Genomic DNA, 21,080 nt, shown 5'->3' on the forward strand with positions numbered 1-21,080 from the left:
GATGAGAATGGCCAGACAGGGTTGGAACTGATAGGAAGGCTACAATAACTCAAATTACCACTCTTCACATCCATTGTGAGCAGAAACACATCTCAGAATGCACAACACCTTGAATTTTGAGGCAGATGGGCTAAAACAGCAGATCACCACATCAGGTTTCAATCCTGTCAGCTAGAGTGGGCACTCCCTCACAGACAATGGACAGTTTAAAACTGTAAAAAAGTCCAGGCAAGGCTTTTCAAACGCTTCTCAAAAGCATACACCAACATCAGAAAAACGGTCATGACAAATCTACAAGTCAACATTTACAAAGAGCTTAACCTTTAATGTAATTCTGTGCATCAGGAAAGAGAATATCTCTGGAGAATGTTTTACACACAGGATTCATTCTTTTGCAGTTTACAGAAACCACTACTTAATTCAAGTCTAATTTAATTTAGATGTGTCAGTATGTAGGACACAGCAGAAAGGGCATAGTTATAACGTCATGTAGTAATTGAACATCATTTAAAAAAAAGACTATAAATGCATACATGGACACATTCAATTCCTTTTTGTGTTTCTTAATGACACATCAGGTCAAAAAAAATATGCAGCAAAATATTAGCACATCATTTTATCAAAGGTGTAATCCGCCAAGTAAGAATGCAAACAGTCGAACACTTGCGAATGGCTGGCAGTTTCTTCTTGAGTAAACAGAATGCAGCAGAGTGTTTTATGCTTTGGAGAGAGCCACAACAGTGAAGCGGAGCTCTTGAGGATCACGTGCCATGAATTTCTTACAGACCTCTGCAGCATCCTGCAAACAATTTCGATAAAAGTTTGAAATAACAAAAACCTAAACTCTCCCTCCACCACACGACTATCCGAATAGCTGAATAATGAGGGTTTTTTGTTCCCAATACAGAAACAGTGCTTTATGGAAAGCATATATGGACAGATATATTTACCTCAAGGAAGCTGCCCTCTGTGGTTTTCCCATGAGCTATTGGAAAAGGTTTCCGGCCATCTGCAAAGAGCCAAACGAATTGCTTAACATTTTCATATCCATTATCATAGTTTGTATAATTACACAATAGGAAACATGTGGCTGTGGAGTGTTCAGTGATAAGCTCTAATCTATTTAATACCATTTTAAAAATTGTAAATGAATATGATCAATTACTTACCCAACTCATATAAATGTCCTCCAACATTCACAAAGGCAATAAAATGCAAATCCACCTTTTCATCGACACTTGGAGCCTGTTTTATGTGTATTATGTGAAACAGAGATTAACCATGATTGTTTATCATGAGGCTATATACATCTCATGTGACCACACACTCTGGAGATGATATTTCCATCAGTTTAAAAAAAAAATGCTTTTTAGCATTATAAGATATAGAGTGCACCTTATTTGCCTTATTCAAGACTACAATCTTTTATGACAGGGAAACCACGTCTTATGGTTTTACATAGAACATTTCAGGGTTGCCCCAGGGTGACAAACTTAAAAATATATATATTATTAAGATACAAATAAAGAAAGAATATTCATATGATACTTCGGTCTAGATCAGTGTTTCTCAACCAATGGGCCGCGATTTCTCCCCCCCCCCCCAGTTGAAGCCAATTTTTCCTCGTAGTAGGGTACAATTGCTGGGTTGCATCTGGCGTCGCATCTGCCTCATTAAGCTACGGTCACACTACAGCTTGTGATGCTTTGCGATGGGTTATCAATGAAAATGAGGCCTTTTGATGACGATATACACGTGAGCTAAAAGTTGTGCTCACACAACAGGTGAACACTTGACTGTCACGCCTTTGTCCGCTTGAGTCTGGCGCAGCTTAAGCGGCCGCGCGCACTCACAGAGCATGTTGTGCGCGTGCTTGCGACCCAATCATTATGGGAAACATCTGATACTGATTTGAGCGCAATCAGCACGCATAGATACAGAAGCTGTTTTCACAGAGGTTTTGTGAAGTATCATTATCACATTTGTTTCTAGCCACGTTTATAATGCTGTTTAAATATTCTGCTTTGTTTCTGTAAAATATTACACCTGCTAATAAACACTCTTCCTGCACTTAGATCCGTCTACCACCCTCTATCTTGTAGTTAAACACTCTTCCTGCACTTAGATCCGTCTACCACCCTCTATCTTGTAGTGTCCTGATCACCAGATCTTTAACCCAGCCGCATGTAAAAAGTTGTCTCCATGCTCTTCCAGGTTTTCATCTGTTTGTCCGTATAGAACAATGTCTGCAGCACCAGGCAGTTTGAGATGTTGGGGAACTCAACGGATGGATAAATTTCCAACTCGTAGGAAAATCCTTCTTTTTTAGTGTGTAAGGATCTAATCCCATTGAGTGGTTTCTATACCCACTTCTTTTGAGTATACTTCTTGGTTTTAATAACTTGCTTGTTTGCTGAACACAAACATGGTAATAAGTTCTTGTGTTAATGGACCAGACTCCACTTTTGGATTATTAATCCCTTTTGACTGAGAATGCCCTGCATACATGGTTTGGCTTCTGGCACATCCATACAGCTATAAATACAATACCTACAACTAAAACCAGTTTGTTTTTACTGCATTTATTTAACTCCTGGACTCCCATCTGTAACAGGGAGTGATGTTGCATCCCATTAATACACTTTACAATAGATTATTAGATTCTAATAGAACAGACGAGCCAAAATAACTGGGGATCTTTTTTAATGGGCTCAGACTCATTACAAGTATGAATAGGTGGGCCTTAAAGTAGAAAAGGTTGAGAATCCCTGGTCTAGATGATACCGATTATGTGAAGGGGATAATAGTTTTGGAACATCTGTCCTGATGAACTGTTCCTCTGACTGATCACTGTTATGCTATAATGATGACAGGAATGGTCTTTTCCGGCATGATAACATCCCCATCCACAGAGCATGAGGTATCACTGAATGGTTCAATGCGAATAAAAATAATGTACAGTGGTGCTTGAAAGTTTGTGAACCCTTTAGAATTTTCTATATTTCTGCATAAATATGACCTAAAACATCATCAGATTTTCACACAAGTCCTAAAAGTAGATAAAGAGAACCCCGTTAAACAAATCAGACAAAGATATTATATTTGATCATTTTGAGGAAAATGATCCAATATTACATATCTGTGAGTAGCAAAAGTATGTGAACCTCTAGGATTAGCAGTTAATTTGAAGGTGAAATTAGAGTCAGGTGTTTTCAATCAATGGGATGACAATCAGGTGTGAGTGGGCACCCTGTTTTATTTAAAGAACAGGGATCTATCAAAGTCTGATCTTCACAACACATGTTTGTGGAAGTGTATCATGGCACGAACAGGAGATTTCTGATGACCTCAGAAAAAGTGTTATTGATGCTCATCAGGCTGGAAAAGGTTATCAAACCATCTCTAAAGAGTTTGGACTCCACCAATCCACAGTCAGACAGATTGTGTACAAATGGAGGAAATTCAAGAACATTGTTACCCTCCCCAGGAGTGGTTGACCAACAAAGATCACTCCAAGAGCAAGGCGTGTAATAGTCGACGAGGTCACAAAGGACCCCAGGGTAACTTCTAAGCAACTGAAGGCCTCTCTTACATTGGCTAATGTTAATGTTCATGAGTCCACCATCAGGAGAACACTGAACAACAATGGTGTGCATGGCAGGGTTGCAAGGAGAAAGCCACTGCTCTCCAAAAAGAACATTACTGCTCATCTGCAGTTTACTAAAGATCATGTGGACAAGCCAGAAGACTATTGGAAAAATGTTCTGTGGACGGATGAGACCAAATAGAACTTTTTGGTTTAAATGAGAAGCGTTATGTTTGGAGAAAGGAAAACACTGCATTCCAGCATAAGGATCTTATCCCATCTGTGAAACATGGTGGTGGTAGTATCATGGTTTGGGCCTGTTTTGCTGCATCTGGGCCAGGACGGCTTGCCATCATTGATGGAACAATGAATTCTGAATTATACCAGCGAATTCTAAAGGAAAATGTCAGGACATCTGTCCATGAACTGAATCTCAAGAGAAGGTGGGTCATGCAGCAAGACAACGACCCTAAGCACACAAGTCGTTCGACTAAAGAAGAATAAAGTTAATGCTTTGGAATGACCAAATCAAAGTCCTGACCTTAATCCAATCTACAGTGGGGCAAAAAAGTATTTATTTTTTATGGGTGGATTTTGATGAAATTCTACGGGGGGGGTATGGGTGGATTTCGATGAAATTCTGAGAATGGTTAACTTAGAACTGATAACTTTATCAATTAATTAATGGATTAATATATTCAATTTATTGTTGAGTGATTCTTCACCATTGTTCGTTTTTGAGATATTCATTTTTGTTTGCAGCTTCATAGACAATTCTTTTTTGAATTGTGCAGCAATGCCATGCGTGCACAAAATATGAGGCATGAGCATTTGACAGTGACAACCTAGAGAGGGCGCCCCTGTCTTCCGAGACCGATCGCATCAAATCGACCAGTGACTGCGATATGGTCAACGGCAGGTCATGCTGCGCTATAAAAGCACAGACACGATTTTCTGTGCACAGACACGATCAACCATAGATGGACTGACCTCCGTTGAGGTGAGACTTGCTCCTGGTAAAGAAGCGGTGTGCTGAAGACCCCTTACATTGGCCTTGTGGCTGGCTTCCAGTTGATGGCGCGACAGCACTTTCTTTCCATTGCTTCCGTATATTATTTTTGCGTGGCAAACCACACAAATGCAAGTGCCTGGAATGTTTAGTTTTTTGCACCATGAACTAAATGGCTTTCCGTTTTCACCTATTTCATACAGCCCACCTCCACTTGTTTTTTTACACCTTTATCGATGGCAGACACATCAGTGCCTTCTTTCATGTAAAGCGCATCCATGCTGCCGAAACCGAAAGCAGAATGACATGCTCCTCTGAGCTCGACGTCAATATAGAAAAAAGTTTGGATCTTCGCTTAAATTAAAATTGGGGTTTGACCTTACTTTGTGTTGAATACGACTTCAAAAACAATTCAAGATTTTATTAAGAGAAATATTGTGGCCAACACGAGTGTTAAGTTACCTAAAAGATTGCGTGAAGTTGGCTGCTATCTACTTTGCGTTCGTTCTCATTTTCCTCCATCATTTCATAGGCCAGAAACAGATGTTTTGACGTAATTTAACTTAGTAGGCTATGATTATTATTTAACCATAGTCTTCTAGACATTTTGACTGTTTGGGGCATTGAACGCTGGTGTATGATTTTCAGGGAATAAAGTTTAGCGCATGTCGGAACATCATTGCGCTCGCAGCCTCCAACTCCTCAAATGTCCTTTAAATTGTGATATAACGTAGGCTATAAGGCACGGTTCTAACATACCTTACACATTGGCCTAACGAAAATAATAATTGTTGGGGCGTCTGCTGATTTGTTAGCTATAAATTTAGGTCAAATTACTTCTGACAGTCTGCAAGCATTGCACCGTCGGGTCTTCAAGTCTGGCTGAAGCAGAGGAGCGGGCTTTCCGGGGTTTATTTTTTCAGGTTTTTTTAACATGCTCTATTTCTGTATGTCCAAGTTTGAACTAAGTCATTTTGGCAAGATTTAATTTAATACAAAACAGAAATGGTCAGACACAAGCACGCCAAGCACATGGGAATGTATTTTGCCAAATTTGACAGCGCATGTTTTTTTAATGCCGCACCGTAGACAGCGAACGTTTAAACATGATCAAACATAGGAAATGAACGACACAAAGCATGGCTCAAAAACAAAAAAGTTAAATAAACCCTGCTGATACTTGATGGTGTTGCAACACATCAGTGTTATAACCCAATCTCTACCTAACCACCCGTCATTTTAATTCTCCTCGGATCAGCACCGACCTCACATTTAGCCTTGGGAAAGTTCAGTTGACGGAAATCCGTCACACGACGGAAAACTTTAATCCATGTAATCTCCTTCGATCTGGGGCTCCACGCAAGATCTCACCTCGTGGGGTCAAAATGATCACAAGAACGGTGAGCAAAAATCCCAGAACCACACGGGGGGACCTAGTGAATGACCTGCAGAGAGCTGGGACCAAAATAACAAAGGCTACCATCAGTAACACACTACGCCGCCAGGGACTCAAATCCTGCAGTGCCAGACGTGTCCCCCTGCTTAAGCCAGTACATGTCCAGGCCCATCTGAAGTTTGCTAGAGAGCATTTGGATGATCCAGAAGAGGACTGGGAGAATGTCATATGGTCAGATGAAACCAAAATAGAACTTTTTGGTAAAAAAAAACTCAGCTTGTCGTGTTTGGAGGAGAAAGAATGCTGAGTTGCATCCAAAGAACACCATACCTACTGTGAAGCATGGGGGTGGAAACATCATGCTTTGGGGCTGTTTTTCTGCAAAGGGACCAAGACGACTGATCTGTGTAAAGGAAAGAACGAATGGGGCCATGTGTGGTGAGATTTTGAGTGAAAACCTCCTTCCATCAGCAAGGGCACTGAAGATGAAACGTGGCTGGGTCTTTCAGCATGACAACGATCCCAAACACACCGCCCGGGCAACGAAGGAGTGGCTTCATAAGAAGCATTTCAAGGTCCTGGAGTGGCCTAGCCAGTCTCCAGATCTCAACCCCATAGAAAATCTTTGGAGGGAGCTGAAAGTCCGTGTTGCCCAGCGACAGCCCCAAAACATCACTGCTCTAGAGGAGATCTGCATGGAGGAATGGGCCAAAATACCATCAACAGTGTGTGAAAACCTTGTTAAGACTTACAGAAAATGTTTGACCTCCGTCATTGCCAACAAAGGGTATATAACAAAGTATTGAGATGAACTTTTGTTATTGACCAAATACTTATTTTCATGGATTAAAGCAAAAAAAAAATCATCATCTGACTGAAAAAAAAAGCTCCATGTCGTTGGCCCCTACCACATCAGCGATGCGTCAAATTTTAAACGCCGTGTTGTCCATTATCCCCTCGGCCCCTACTTATAGTACATTTACATAATTTTAACAATGACTAAAGCTAAGGCAAGACTTTACCATTGTCATTACTGGCTATAAATGATGAAACATCAAGTTTTCAGCGCAAAGTGCAAATTTATTTCAACAATACTTTAGTAATGCACAACAGTGGTTAAGAGAAAAGTGCAAGTGCAGTCGAACTTGAACCATGCTTTCAAAAGAGTGGAACAGAAAGAACTTGCAAGAAAAGTAAAGTGAAAGTTCACTTTTTCTGCTTCTTCGCAGTGAAGCCAAAGGCATCTAGTTTTTTGCCATTGCTTCCATAGACTTTTTTTTTTATGGCAAACTACACAAAAGCACACGTGCCATTTTCATCTTTTTGCACCATGAACTAAATGGCTTGCCATTATCGCCCATTTCATTTAGCCAAGCCCATCTCCACTTATTCTTTACCGTTTTGTCGATGTCTGACACATCTGTGCCTTCATTTAAAAGAAATGCGTCCATGCTGGCAAAACCGAAAGTAATTTGACGCGCTCTAGTGATGGATACGCAGTACTTGAGTGGGGGGGGGGGGGGATGTAGGGGGAGGCATCCCCCTTCTGAAATAAAAATCTCAAATCATTCCCCTTATAAAACAGCCATCCCCCCATCACATCCCTTGTGCCATTTTACCGATTAATGTGGAAATTAGCCTACTATTATTTTAACAAATATTACTACCATTTCAACATTAGAGGCTTTGTGCAGTGATAGCCTACATGTAGCCGGATAAAAAAGACGCATATTTATTTATTCGGTTACACCTCTCATTCACACCTATATGGAGGTTTCAGTCACTGAAAACAGCTACTTTTGCAAACTCGGGGCAGAGTGGAGATTTCTGAAAACTCCATCTTCAGACACGCGTAAATCAGGAAAATGAAGCAGCAGTGGGCGAGAGGGCGCGCGCGAATATAATGAGTCATAGGTGTGAATCTTTCACCGAATGCCAATTGTCCTGGTTCTTCATGAAATCGCACGAGCAAATCCATTAGGTTAACTTTCAAATAACTGTTCTTGTGCACTTGCGACACCGGAGCCACTTTCCTGAATTTTGAGCTTCGGAGTATTCACTTCTTTATCTATTTAATCAATGAATTTGTCACATACATTAAATTACTAATGTAAAACATTAGTAGCCTATTTAAGCAATAGCTGTTTTCTGCACTGTTTTCTGACCTTTTGTGCTTAGTGAATGAGACACTTCATTACACTCCACTGACTGACTTCCAATTCCGGACTTTTTTGAAAATGTAAAATATAGGCCTACGAGATGTTTTTTTGGCACTTAATTCGCGTTGGTCCTTCACTATTAATTGAGACTGACGAGGCACTAAATACTGTGGAATTATTTTCTCCTTACTATGAAGTTTGGCATCTTAAACAAGTGTTGGGAAATCTTGCAGCCCGACTCTGCAGCCTCCAATGTTTAAGCGAACTGCTGAAACCATAATGTTTAAAGATTAAATCGTAGGCTAATCAAACCAAAGAAAAACACAGCCTTTCCAGAACATTGTCTGCCGAAGCCTGTTTAACCTACAAAAGGCTTAATAGCATAGGTCTCGCTGCAGCTTCAACTTTTTCACCTGATCACCTTTCAATAGGCAAATATCATTATTACTACTACTACAAAAGGCCTAGTATTAGTAGTAGACAAGTAACCTAGTTGCCTAGTAGTAGGACAGCCAAATAGTTTCATCAGTGGCCTACGCCGAGCCTCCCCGGGACTAGACAGTAGCGGAGGCTTTATTTATTTATTTAGGCCTATATAGCGCAACAACTTATTCCTTTACATATACTCAAACATAGCACAAGAAAGGGTTCAACAACAGGCAATCACAGCAGCTTGGTGAAGTTCTAAATCACATCGGTGTCAGACCTATGGGCCTACCCCCCTTTTTTTTTTCTTCCTCGGATCTGCATCAATCTCATTATTGACCTTTAGCGCTCCCAGTTGACGGAAATCTGTCGTAGCGACGGAAGTCTTTAATCCATGTATTTTCCACCATAATTTGCAAATAAATTTTTTAAAAATCAGACAATGTGATTTTCTGGATTTTTTTTTCTCAGTTTGTCTCTCATAGTTGAGGTATACCTATGATGAAAATTACAGGCCTCTCTCATCTTTTTAAGTGGGAGAACTTGCACAATTGGTGACTGACTAAATACTTTTTTGCCCCACTGTAAATGTTGTGGAAGGACCTGAAGCGAGCAGTTCATGTGAGGAAACCCACCAACATCCCAGAGTTGAAGCTGTTCTGTACGGAGGAATGGGCTAAAATTCCTCCAAGCCGGTGTGCAGGACTGATCAACAGTTACCGGAAACTAGGGATGTCCCGATCAGGTTTTTTTGCCCTCCGATCCGATACCGATCATTTGATTTTGAGTATCTGCCGATACCGAGTCCCGATCCGATACTTCTTATAATCCATAAAAAATAAAGACGAGGAAAGAAACGGATCCAGGATGTTCCTCATTTTTTATTTAACACCTTATTTTAACGGGCGGCACAGTGGTGTAGTGGTTAGTGCTGTCGCCTCACAGCAAGAAAGTCCTGGGTTCGAGCCCCGTGGCCGGCAAGGGCCTTTCTGTGTGGAGTTTGCATGTTCTCCCCGTGTCCGCGTGGGTTTCCTCCGGGTGCTCCGGTTTCCCCCACAGTCCAAAGACATGCAGGTTAGGTTAACTGGTGACTCTAAATTGACCGTAGGTGTGAATGTGAGTGTGAATGGTTGTCTGTGTCTATGTGTCAGCCCTGTGATGACCTGGCGACTTGTCCAGGGTGTACCCCGCCTTTCGCCCGTAGTCAGCTGGGATAGACTCCAGCTTGCCTGCAACCCTGTAGAAGGATAAAGCGGCTAGAGATAATGAGATGAGACCTTATTTTAACATCCAACAACTCCGTTAGCAAACAGAGCACTTGCGTGAGGCAGTTTGAACAATAAATAACAAATTAAAAAAATAACCTTAAAATACCTGGCAGGAATGTAAACAAATTAAAAAAAAAATAAAGTGCCACAGTGCCGGTAATTTGCTTTTAAGAACGCATTTCACAGTGGTGTACAGTAATTTCAATTAAGGAAATGAACGTTTTTCTTGATGAAAACAAGCATTTCTACCCTTTCAGGTTTGAGCCCGTTTCTTTTGTCATCCAACGAAAAAAAAAATGATCTCATGCTTTGCTTTCCGCTTCGAACTGCTTCCGTGTTCAACTTTGCCGGCAACAGGCAGCCAATAACCAATAGCGTCTCCGCTACAAAGTGATGTCATGCCGCACGCGTTGATGTTGCTGTGTTGAGACAAGAGGTCTGGTCTCACTCTGTGCCAACGCATAGCTATTGATGTGTTAAAAATGAGAATATATTATATAGATATATATCCGATCCCTGATCGGGAGGCAATGCCCGATTCCGATCGAGTCTGAAACCATGTGATCGGGCCCGATTTCCGATCACGTGATCGGATCAGGACATCCCTACCGGAAACGTTTAGCTGCAGTTACTGCTGCACAAGGGGGTCACACCAGATACTGAAAGCAAAGGTTCACATACTTTTGCCACTCACAGATATGTAATATTGGATCATTTTCCTCAATAAATAAATGACCAAGTATAATATCTTTGTCTCATTTTTTTAACTGGGTTCTCTTTATCTACTTTTAGGGCTTGTGTGAAAATCTGATGTTTTAGGTCATATTTATGCAGAAATACAGAAAATTCTAAAGGGTTCACACACTTTCAAGCACCACTGTAAATCATATGCTATGTCCTTCAGATCTCAAGCCGACTGAACACCTATGTATTAGTGGTCGGATGTTTTAGAACAGTTGTAAAACCCTGTGCCAAGGCCCACTCAAGCTGTTGTGGCAGCCCAAATATTACTGCTATTTTTTGTTGATTTTTCCTTTTGTTACGCATCTACAGTCCAGGTGACTAAAAGATAATATCTGTCACAACTTCAACTTGTCATAGGATTTAACCAACCTCTGTCTGTCCCTCCTGAGCACTTGACTCATGTGTTACACGGATACTCTGAAACAGACCAAATAAAAAAAGTTCACAAGACAATGTCAAACACCAAACCAACATGTTACTGAATTAGTTCAGTGTCTCTTGACAACAATACACAATATTTAAACCACCTCATCTTTTTCTAGGAAGGCTGCTTTCTCCTCGGGGCTCATCTTAGAGGACTGCATAATAAACACCTTCAGTGGTGAGTCAGTCTCTGCAAAACAAAGATAATGCTGAGTAAACCTATAATCAGATATTAAGTGATGAATATAATCCAAAACAAAATGTATCAATAATAACTAAATACTTGGAATACATGCAAACTGAAAACCTTAACACAATTTCCACTTTAATAGCTCAGGAAATAATTGCTTACCAAATTCAAGGTGTGTTTGGTTATTCGCTACGGCATGAATCAGCCCTATTGTGCCACATGCGTTTCCGATAGTTTGTTTCATGAAGTACACGTCTGATGACACCTCCTGTCCCTGTGCCTTAATTTTTGCTTCCTCCTCCTGTCTAAATGTTTCATACTGTAAAAATAAAATATGTACAGGAAATTAGCAATTCCATCCTTACTAATTCTTATCCATCATTAACACACTGAATCACACACCAGCTTGCATTCAAATGTGTGCATATGCCATGACAAACTCTAAATACAGTTCTGTGCATTTAATATCAAATTTTCATTTTCCAGTTCAATCCATCACATCATACCCTGAAGTACAGAAATAAACTGGAATGTTATGACAACACTGTGGTGCTCTTTTGATCAAACTGCCCCTGTGTTTCTGCCAAACCGGTAAACAGAGTATTTTTGAATAGTTTTTGGAATCAATCAATATATCTCTCCCTCTCTGAGGATGTCAGTCAGCTGAAACCTAAACTGCCTAATATCTTCTGAATATTCTGCTCAGGCAATGTGACACCTGTCTGACCTGGAAAAGGACTATTTAACATGATCTGCAGTTTATCCTCCTGCCACGTGTGCACTATAGAAGGGTGATTCAATGTAGAAAACTACTGTGTATTCTTATAACTACAGTAGGTTATAAGAAAGGGAGGGAAATCGGCCATCCTGCAAAATCAAAGGATAGACCCAAATAAAACATTTTGGCCCATATTTCTCTGATCAGGTGGGAAAATTAGTATGCAATTAGAAGAAGCCTTTGTCACATGCACACTCAAGCACAGTGAAATTCATCCTCTGCATTTAACCCATCTGAAGCAGTGAAAACACACACACACACACACACACACACGTGCATACACACAACTGAGCAATGAGCACACATACCCAGAGCAGTGGGCAGCTATGCTACAGTGCCCAGGGAGCAGTTGGGGGTTATGTGCCTTAAATCAAGGGCACTTCAGTCCAAGGCCGCCCCATGTTAACCTAACCACGTCTCTGAACTGTGTGGGGAAACCAGAGCACCCGTAGGAAACCCACGCAGACACGAGGAGAACATGCAAACCCCACACAGAAAGGCCCCTGTCAGCCACTGGGCTTGAACCCAGGACCTTCTTGCTGTGAGGTGACAGACCACCGTGCCACCCTATTTTATATTTTGGAAAATATTTTAAAATGTGTGCATACACACACAGTTCATTTTATTACCATTCTGTGTACACCAATCAGCAATAAGATTAAAACCATCTGCCTAATATTGTGTAGGTCCTCCTTATGCCGTCAAAACAGCCCTAACACGTCGAGGCATGGACTCCACAAGACCTCTGAAGGTGTGCTGCGGTGTCTGGCACCTTAGCAGCATATTCAAGTCATGCAAGTTGTGAGGTGTGCCCTCCATGGATCGAACCTGTTTGTCCAGCACATCCCACACATGCTCACTTGAATTGAGATCTGGGGAATTTGGAGGCCAAGTCAAAACCTTGAAGTTTTTAAATCATGTCCCTGAACAATTTTTGCAGTTTGTCAGGACACATCATCATGCTGAAAGAGGCCACTGCCATGAGGGAATACCATTGCTTTGAATGGGTGTACTTGGTCTGCAACAATGTTTAGGTAGGTGGTATGTGTCAAAGTAACATCCACATGAATGCCAGGACCCAAGGTTTCCCAGCAGAACGTTATACTGCCTTCGCTGGCTTGCCTTCTTCCCATAGTACATACTGTCCCCCCCCGATACCAGTGCTAAAACCATACTTTTAAAACGGTGCCAGTCAGTGCCTAAACAGTGTCTGAACCAATACTTTAAATCTTTTTAAAAGAACAAATTTAAGCTTAACATTAAATAATGGCTTTTTTTATATTTCTAAGGCAAATTTGAGCTTCAAATTGAATATTTTAACTTTAATAATAAAAATAAATTATAATATTATAACCCTTAAACATAGAAATAAAAGCAAAAACACAAATTTACATTAACCTCCTAGGGCTTAGCGGTCACATGCGTGGACAGCACTTTATGAAAATTCGTAACAAGAATCCACATCTGTGGACATACTTTTTCTCTAAAAGTACATCTTATCAAAAGATGATGCTTAGTTTTTATTCTAATCAGGTTCTAATAAGCCCAAATAGCAAAGAGAAATAAAAAATGCATGTAAAAAAAAAACAAAACAGCTTGGGCCTTAGGAGGTTAATTCACATAAATAAAACCTAACCCAACTACTATAATTTAACACTAAATAACAGCTACAGTAATAAGAACAGCAGCAAAATAAATTGTGTGTTGGAATTGTTTGCATTCTACAAACTCTAGCAATTCTTTTGCGGAAATATATTTTCTTTCTCTGGTAAAAATGTAATGGTAACTAACGATGGCACAAAAGGTGCAGTGATGCTTATGTTGCCAGTAATGTCCGTTTCGGAGCACCAAAGAACAAATATTTCAATCGATAGCTCAGGCATTTAAGAGGCAACAAAATGAGGCACTGAAATCTGTGTTGTGATTTGGTCCAGTAGATACCCATCGTATCAGAACTGGGTTTCGATACCCAACCCTACCGGCCATCCACAGAATGTAAAAGAAATTGAGATTCCTCAGGACAGGCCACCTTCTTCCACTGATCCATGGTCCAGTTCTGATGCCAACATGCCCATTGTAGGTGCTTTTGGCAGCACACAGGGGTCAGAATGGGCACTCTGACCGGTCTGCAGCTACACAGCCCCATATACAGCAAACTGTGATTCAGTGTGTGTTTTGACACCTTTATCATAGCCAGCATTAACTTTTTCAGCCATTTGTGCTACAGTAGCTCTTCTGTGGGATCAGACCTGGTGAGCAAGCCTTCTCTCTCCATGCACATCAATGAGTTTTGGGTGTCCATAACCCTGTCACTGGTTGTCCTTCCTTGGGCCTCTTTTAGTAGGTACTAGCCACTGCATACCGGGAACACCCCACAAGATGTGCCATTCTGGAGACACTCAGATTCAGTCATCTCACCATCACAATTTGGCCCTTGTCAAAGTCGCTCAGATATTTACACTTGCCCATTTTTCCTGCTTCCAACACATCAACTTTGAGAACTGACTGTTCTCTTGCTGCCAAATACAGTGGGGCAAAAAAGTATTTAGTCAGTCACAATTGTGCAAGTTCTCCCACTTTAAAAAAATGAGAGAGGCCTGTAATTTTCATCATAGGTATACCTCAACTAAGAGACAAAATGAGAAAAAAAAAAATCCAGAAAATCACATTGTCTGATTTTTAAAGAATTTATTTGCAAATTATGGTGGAAAATAAGTATTTGGTCAATAACAAAAGTTCATCTCAATACTTTGTTATATACCCTTTGTTGGCAATGACAGACGTCAAACATTTTCTGTAAGTCTTCACAAGGTTTTCACACACTGTTGCTGGTATTTTGGCCCAGTCCTCCATGCAGATCTCCTCTAGAGCAGTGATGTTTTGGGGCTGTCGCTGGGCAACACGGACTTTCAGCTCCCTCCAAAGATTTTCTATGGGGTTGAGATCTGGAGACTGGCTAGGCCACTCCAGGACCTTGAAATGCTTCTTACGAAGCCACTCCTTCATTGCCCGGGCGGTGTGTTTGGGATCGTTGTCATGCTGAAAGACCCAGCCACGTTTCATCTTCAATGCCCTTGCTGATGGAAGGAGGTTTTCACTCAAAATCTCACGATACATGGCCCTATTCATTCTTTCCTTTACACAGATCAGTCGTCCTGATCCCTTTGCAGAAAAACAGCCCCAAAGCATGATGTTTCCACCCCCATGCTTCACAGTAGGTATGGTGTTCTCTGGATGCAACTCAGCATTCTTTCTCCTCCAAACACGACAAGTTGAGTTTTTACCAAAAAGTTCTATTTTGGTTTCATCTGACCATATGACAGTCTCCCAATCCTCTTCTGGATCATCCAAATGCTCTCTAGCAAACTTCAGACGGGCCTGGACATGTACTGGCTTAAGCAGGGGGACACGTCTGGCACTGCAATATTTGAGTCCCTGGCGGCGTAGTGTGTTACTGATGGTAGCCTTTGTTACTTTGGTCCCAGCTCTCTGCAGGTCATTCACTAGGCCCCCCCGTGTGGTCCTGGGATTTTTGCTCACCGTTCTTGTGATCATTTTGACCCCACAGGGTGAGATCTTGCATGGAGCCCCAGATCGAGGGAGATTATCAGTGGTCTTGTATGTCTTCCATTTTCTAATAATTGCTCCCACAGTTGATTTCTTCACACCAAGCTGCTTACCTATTGCAGATTCAGTCTTCCCAGCCTGGTGCAGGTCTACAATTTTGTTTCTGGTGTCCTTTGACAGCTCTTTGGTCTTGGCCATAGTGGCGTTTGGAGTGTGACTGTTTGAGGTTGTGGACAGGTGTCTTTTATACTGATAATGAGTTCAAACAGGTGCCATTAATACAGGTAACGAGTGGAGAACAGAGGAGCCTCTTAAAGAAGTTGTTACAGGTCTGTGAGAGCCAGAAATCTTGCTTGTTTGTAGGTGACCAAATACTTATTTTACCGAGGAATTTACCAATTAATTCATTAAAAATCCTACAATGTGATTTCCTGGATTCTTTCCCCCCATTCTGTCTCTCATAGTTGAGGTATACCTATGATGGAAATTACAGGCCTCTCTCATCTTTTTAAGTGGGAAAACTTGCACAATTGTTGGCTGACTAAATACTTTTTTGCCCCACTGTATATCAAACCCCATGACAGGAGCCACTGTAATGAGATAATCAATGTAAGTTCACCTGTCAGTGGTTTTAATGCCATGACTGATCAGTGTAAATGATAGAGACTGTTGAGTGAAAATCCCAAGAAATCAGCAGTTTCTGAAATACCCAAACTAGCACATCTGGTACTAATAACCATGCCATGGTTAAAGTCACAAAGATCACATTTTCCCTTTTCTGATGTTTAAACTGAACATTAATTGATGGTCTTGACCTGTATCTGCATGATTTTATGTATTGGGCTGCTGCCATATGATTGGCTGTTTAGATAACTGCATGAATGTTAAATGTGTCTTTCCACTTCATTATAAAGAAGACGACTGATCTGGAGACTGAGGCCAATGAAGAAATGAAAACCTGCCATGATGCTCTTTAAACCAGTCAGTGACAATACATCACAATATGATCCATAGAATCATAGTATGTATCAAATATAGCTATGAAAAGATTAATGGAAGACGACTAACACATTCATTTGTGGGTATCAGAGAACTTTTTGTGTGCCAGGAAAACGTTTCAAAACATCATCACCCTAGCATCACTGGCCCATACTGTTTATACCAAACAGGATTTCCCCATGGGTGGTACGTTGGTGTCGTGGTTAGCACTATCGCCTCACAGCAAGAAGGTTCTGGATTCGAGCCCAGCAGCCAACGGGAGCCTTTCTGTGTGGAGTTTGCATGTTCTCCCCGTGTCTGTGTGGGTTTCCTCCGGGTGCTCCGGTGTATGTGTTAGCCCTGTGATGACCTGGTGACTTGTCCAGGGTGTACCCTGCCTCTTGCCCATAGTCAGCTGGGATAGGCTCCAGCTTGCTTGCGACCCTGCACAGGATAAACGATTACAGATAACAGATGGATTTCTGCACGTTACTTGCACCAAAATCTGATTCTTGCATCAGCATGGATTTGTTCAAAAGAATCTGGATTTAACCAACTGGCCAACTTTTCCACTCCTCAATGGTTCAGTTCTAATGCTTTCACTTATTTGGGACACACTTTGTTTCTTCATGGACATTTCTTAGCATGCATGTTGTTTAGCTCTTCCAGGAAAAACTCAATTGGTCATGTTCTCAGGTGAATTTCTGTATTTCAATGTTGAACTTAGATATAACTAACTTGTCTGCTTGCTTTCTTCTTGCCATTCACCTTTAAATTCTGTAATCCTCAAGCTGTTTTCATTTACCCTGATCGCAGATCACTGCAAGTTTTTTTTTTTTTGTTTCTCACACCATCTCAGTAAACCCTTAAAGTGGTTGTGCTTAAAAAATTCCAGGGTGATGGAAGATAGCAGAACCGGCACACCCAGCACAAACTATCATACCATGTTTAAAGACATATGTATTGCTATTCCTACGTTTAAATACTAACCGATGGCCAAAGTGTTGGTTAATAATATATATTTTTTCTTTACAAAATTCTAACAGAAAACACAAGCGCCCAAAAGGGAAACCATATTTAGAATAAACCTACTACAAGCTCCCAACAGCTAGCCGCTGTGTTCGGGGATCAGGTCATCGAGGCCCCTGCCTTCGACTGCCGCCCAATCCACACTGCACCAGCCCCCTACGGCTACCTCTGTGGGTGGTGAACCCACAGGAGGTCGGGCCCACGTCACCGCTTCGGGCTGAGCCCGGCCGGGCCCCGTGGGCAAAGGCCCGGCCACCAAGTGCTCGCATACAAGCCCCAACCCCGGGCCTGGCTCCAGGGTGGGGCCCCGGCTGCGCCATACCGGGCGACGTCACGGTCCTTGGTCTTTTATCCATAAGGGTTTTGGTGAACTGCTCTTGGTCTGGCCTGTCACCTAGGACCTGTCTGCCTTGGGAGACCCTAACAGGGGCGTAATGCCCCCAACAACATAGCTCCTAGGATCATTCAAGCACGCAATACCTTTACCTATACCCTTCATAGGGTGCTCGAGGGTTCATGGGAGTTTGCCCAACCAGTCCACATGTGCTTTGTGGATCTGGAGAAGGCATTCGACCGTGTCCCTCATGGTATTCTGTGGGGGGTGCTTCGGGAGTATGGGGTTCGGGGCTCTTTGCTGAGGGCTGTCCGGTCCCTGTACGAACGGAGCAGGAGTCTGGTTCGCATTGCCGGCAGTAAGTCAGACCTGTTCCCAGTGCATGTTGGACTCCGGCAGGGCTGCCCTTTGTCACCGGTTCTGTTCATAATTTTTATGGACAGAATTTCTAGCCACAGCCAGGGGCCGGAAGGAATCCTGTTTGGGAGCCACAGGATTTCATCTCTGCTTTTTGCGGATGATGTTGTCCTGTTGGCTTCTTCAAACCAGGACCTTCAGCATGCACTGGGGCGGTTTGCAGTCGAGTGTGAAGCGGCTGGGATGAGAATCAGCACCTCCAAGTCCGAGGCCATGGTTCTCGACCGGAAAAGGGTGGCTTGCCCTCTCCAGGTTGGTGAAGTCCTGCCTCAAGTGGAGGAGTTTAAGTATCTCGGGATCTTGTTAATGAGTGAGGAAAGGATAGAGCGTGAGATCAACAGGCAGATCAGTGCAGCCTCTGCAGTGATGCAGTCGCTTTACCGGTCCGTTGTGGTGAAGAAAGAGCTGAGCCAAAAGGCGAAGCTCTCGATTTACCGGTCGATCTACGTTCTGACTCTCACCTATGGTCATGAGCTTTGGGTAATGACCGAAAGAACAAGATCGCGGATACAAGCGGCCGAAATGAGTTTCCTTCCCAGGGTGGCTGGGCGCTCCCTTAGAGATAGGGTGAGAAGCACAGTCACTCGGGAGGAGCTCGGAGTAGAGCCGCTGCTCCTCCACATTGAGAGGAATCATCTGAGGTAGCTTAGGCATCTCTTTCGGATGCCTCCTGGACGCCTCCCTGGGGAGGTGTTCCAGGTATGTCCCCCTGGGAGGAGGCCCCAGGGAAGACCCAGAACACGCTGGCGGGACTATGTCTCTCGGCTGGCCTGGGAACGCCTCGGTGTTCTTCCCGAGGAGCTGGCCGAGGTGTCCGGGGAGAGGGAAGTTTGGGCTTCCATGCTCAGACTGCTGCCTCCGCGACCCGGCCCTGGATAAGCGGAAGGAGACGAGACGAGACAAGCTCGTTTTCGGCTTTCTCCTGAAATGTTTTCTTTTATTTCGTCTTCATCAGGGTAGTAAAACTCACACATACCACAGTCACATGGCACATCCTGTTGGAATTTAGGTGGATTCGAGTGTGTGCTTAATGAGCTGGCAACTATTTGTAGTGTATACAGGTATTGTCAAGTGCACATCATATTCTTAAACATGATGGCATTTTATTCATGTCACTGTAGTTCCTGAACAGCTGATAGTAGCTACTGAGTATTACACTGTAAAGTGAATAATATGCAATTATTTTTTTCGTAGTCTGGTTTCCGTCAAATCATGCACTCTGGCTCGCGAGCAGTCCGAAATCCTACGATCCAGACTCCGGTTCTGGATCTTTGGCGACTCGCTTGTTCACAACAACAAACATAGTAGCAATTTTTTGTCAACATTTATTTTCGCATTTCTCAGTATGATAGCATTAATTTTACAGCATGGATAGCGATAACGACAGCGTTCACAGCAAAAGCGAGTTTTACTACCCTGATGAAGACGAAATAAAAGAAAACATTTCAGGAGAAAGCCGAAAACGAGCTTGTAGCAGGTTTGTTCTAAATATGGTTTCCCTTTCGGGCGCTCTCGTTTCCTGTTAGAATTTGGTAAAGAAAAAAAATAAATCATTTACCACCTTAAGGTTGGTCCGTATTGTGAAATACCGTGACCTCTCAAGACCTCGGTCACGGTATTTCACGATACGGACCTCCCAGCTGGTAAATAATATTAGTCATTAATATGAGTCGTCCAAACGTACATCAATTGGCAAATTATTGGGATAGCATGTAAAAGTGCTTAAGTTGTCTAAAGACGATAGAGTTGTACCTTTTCCGTGACAGGGAAGAGGAGCAGGACGGCACATACAGGCCTTGACACCAACGTTAGGAGCTCTGGGTCCAAGCCATACACGTCTCCAAACTGCCAGCTAGGTACTAAGCCCAACTGTCGTAAAAACTACAAGACATAAGAGGACGTCAGAAAGATGGAAGAAGATGGAATTTTAGTGGGAGGTGAAGAAGTGATGAGTCAGGATGTGTGTCTTTCGGTGATGGTGAAGGTCGTGAAGAAGACTAGGACAGTATGCTATCACACCATATCTGACTGGTCTATATAATAATAATAATAATAATAATAGGAAGAAGAAGAACCATGGGGAGTCTTAACTTTCCTCAATAAAGACCTTTATTTCTTTGACTACACCTGATTGTGGGTTAGCAGAAGACCAGAACCGAATCAAGCCACCTACTCACTTGGTTCATTACCTGGAAGAGACAGCAAACAAGTCAATTAACCCAAATACAGTCTCAAGTTTAATCTCAAGAACGTGAGCTGAAGTACAGATTCACTGCAATCTTAATGCCCAAATTACTGAGTCGATATATCATTTTATTAATTTAATGGCGACCGAGCGAGCACACTGAATGAAAGGAAAAGCTTACATACTTCTGGATTAGCCTCCAGAGGTAACCAGCGCTGTCCTTCCATTTCAACTAAACTTTCAAGTACTTATTTATTTCAGTGACAGAGTGGTACAATTTGCCCTCGATATGCAGCGAGGATATATTTAGTGCAAGCGTCAGATTTCTTAACGGCTAACAGGTAATCCTATGGATGGTAGTAAAGCGAATGCTACCACAAATCATAAGCTTCCGTTTTCAATTTACTAGATCCTTCAAAAATAAAAGTCCCTGTTCACTAATGCGCGAAAACCTTAGCTGAATATTGGTTGTATAAACTGTATCTGCTTTTTACACGTTTATAATATAGTCTTACTACGTTTATTATTATGAAATTTAAAGCTGAGCTATAAGATAGAAAATCCCGAAATTAAGGACAATTCCAGGTCGTG

The 21,080-nt window shown here is 42.2% G+C and overlaps 1 protein-coding gene across 3 annotated transcripts; it reads right to left on the minus strand.

Moving 5' to 3' along the window:
* Positions 1 to 304: 304 nt before the first annotated feature.
* Positions 305 to 20,985, minus strand: uchl3 (ubiquitin carboxyl-terminal esterase L3 (ubiquitin thiolesterase)). Of its 3 annotated transcripts, XM_060929921.1 has the most exons (9): positions 20,675 to 20,984; positions 20,482 to 20,493; positions 20,057 to 20,185; positions 11,364 to 11,520; positions 11,116 to 11,201; positions 10,958 to 11,005; positions 1,170 to 1,245; positions 951 to 1,009; positions 305 to 799 (listed from the first exon to the last, which is right to left on the minus strand). In XM_060929921.1, exons 1-9 carry the CDS (start codon positions 20,714 to 20,716, stop codon positions 716 to 718), a joined length of 693 nt encoding a protein of 230 aa, XP_060785904.1. In that variant the 5' UTR covers positions 20,717 to 20,984; the 3' UTR covers positions 305 to 715. The 3 variants fall into 3 exon arrangements, with proteins under 3 accessions (XP_060785904.1, XP_060785906.1, XP_060785905.1); XM_060929923.1 differs by lacking the exon at positions 20,482 to 20,493 and having other exon boundaries at positions 20,057 to 20,173; positions 20,648 to 20,985; XM_060929922.1 differs by lacking the exon at positions 20,482 to 20,493 and having other exon boundaries at positions 20,675 to 20,983.
* Positions 20,986 to 21,080: the final 95 nt, after the last annotated feature.

This window comes from Neoarius graeffei, chromosome 9 (genome assembly GCF_027579695.1).
Source record: "Neoarius graeffei isolate fNeoGra1 chromosome 9, fNeoGra1.pri, whole genome shotgun sequence".
NCBI lineage: Eukaryota > Metazoa > Chordata > Actinopteri > Siluriformes > Ariidae > Neoarius > Neoarius graeffei.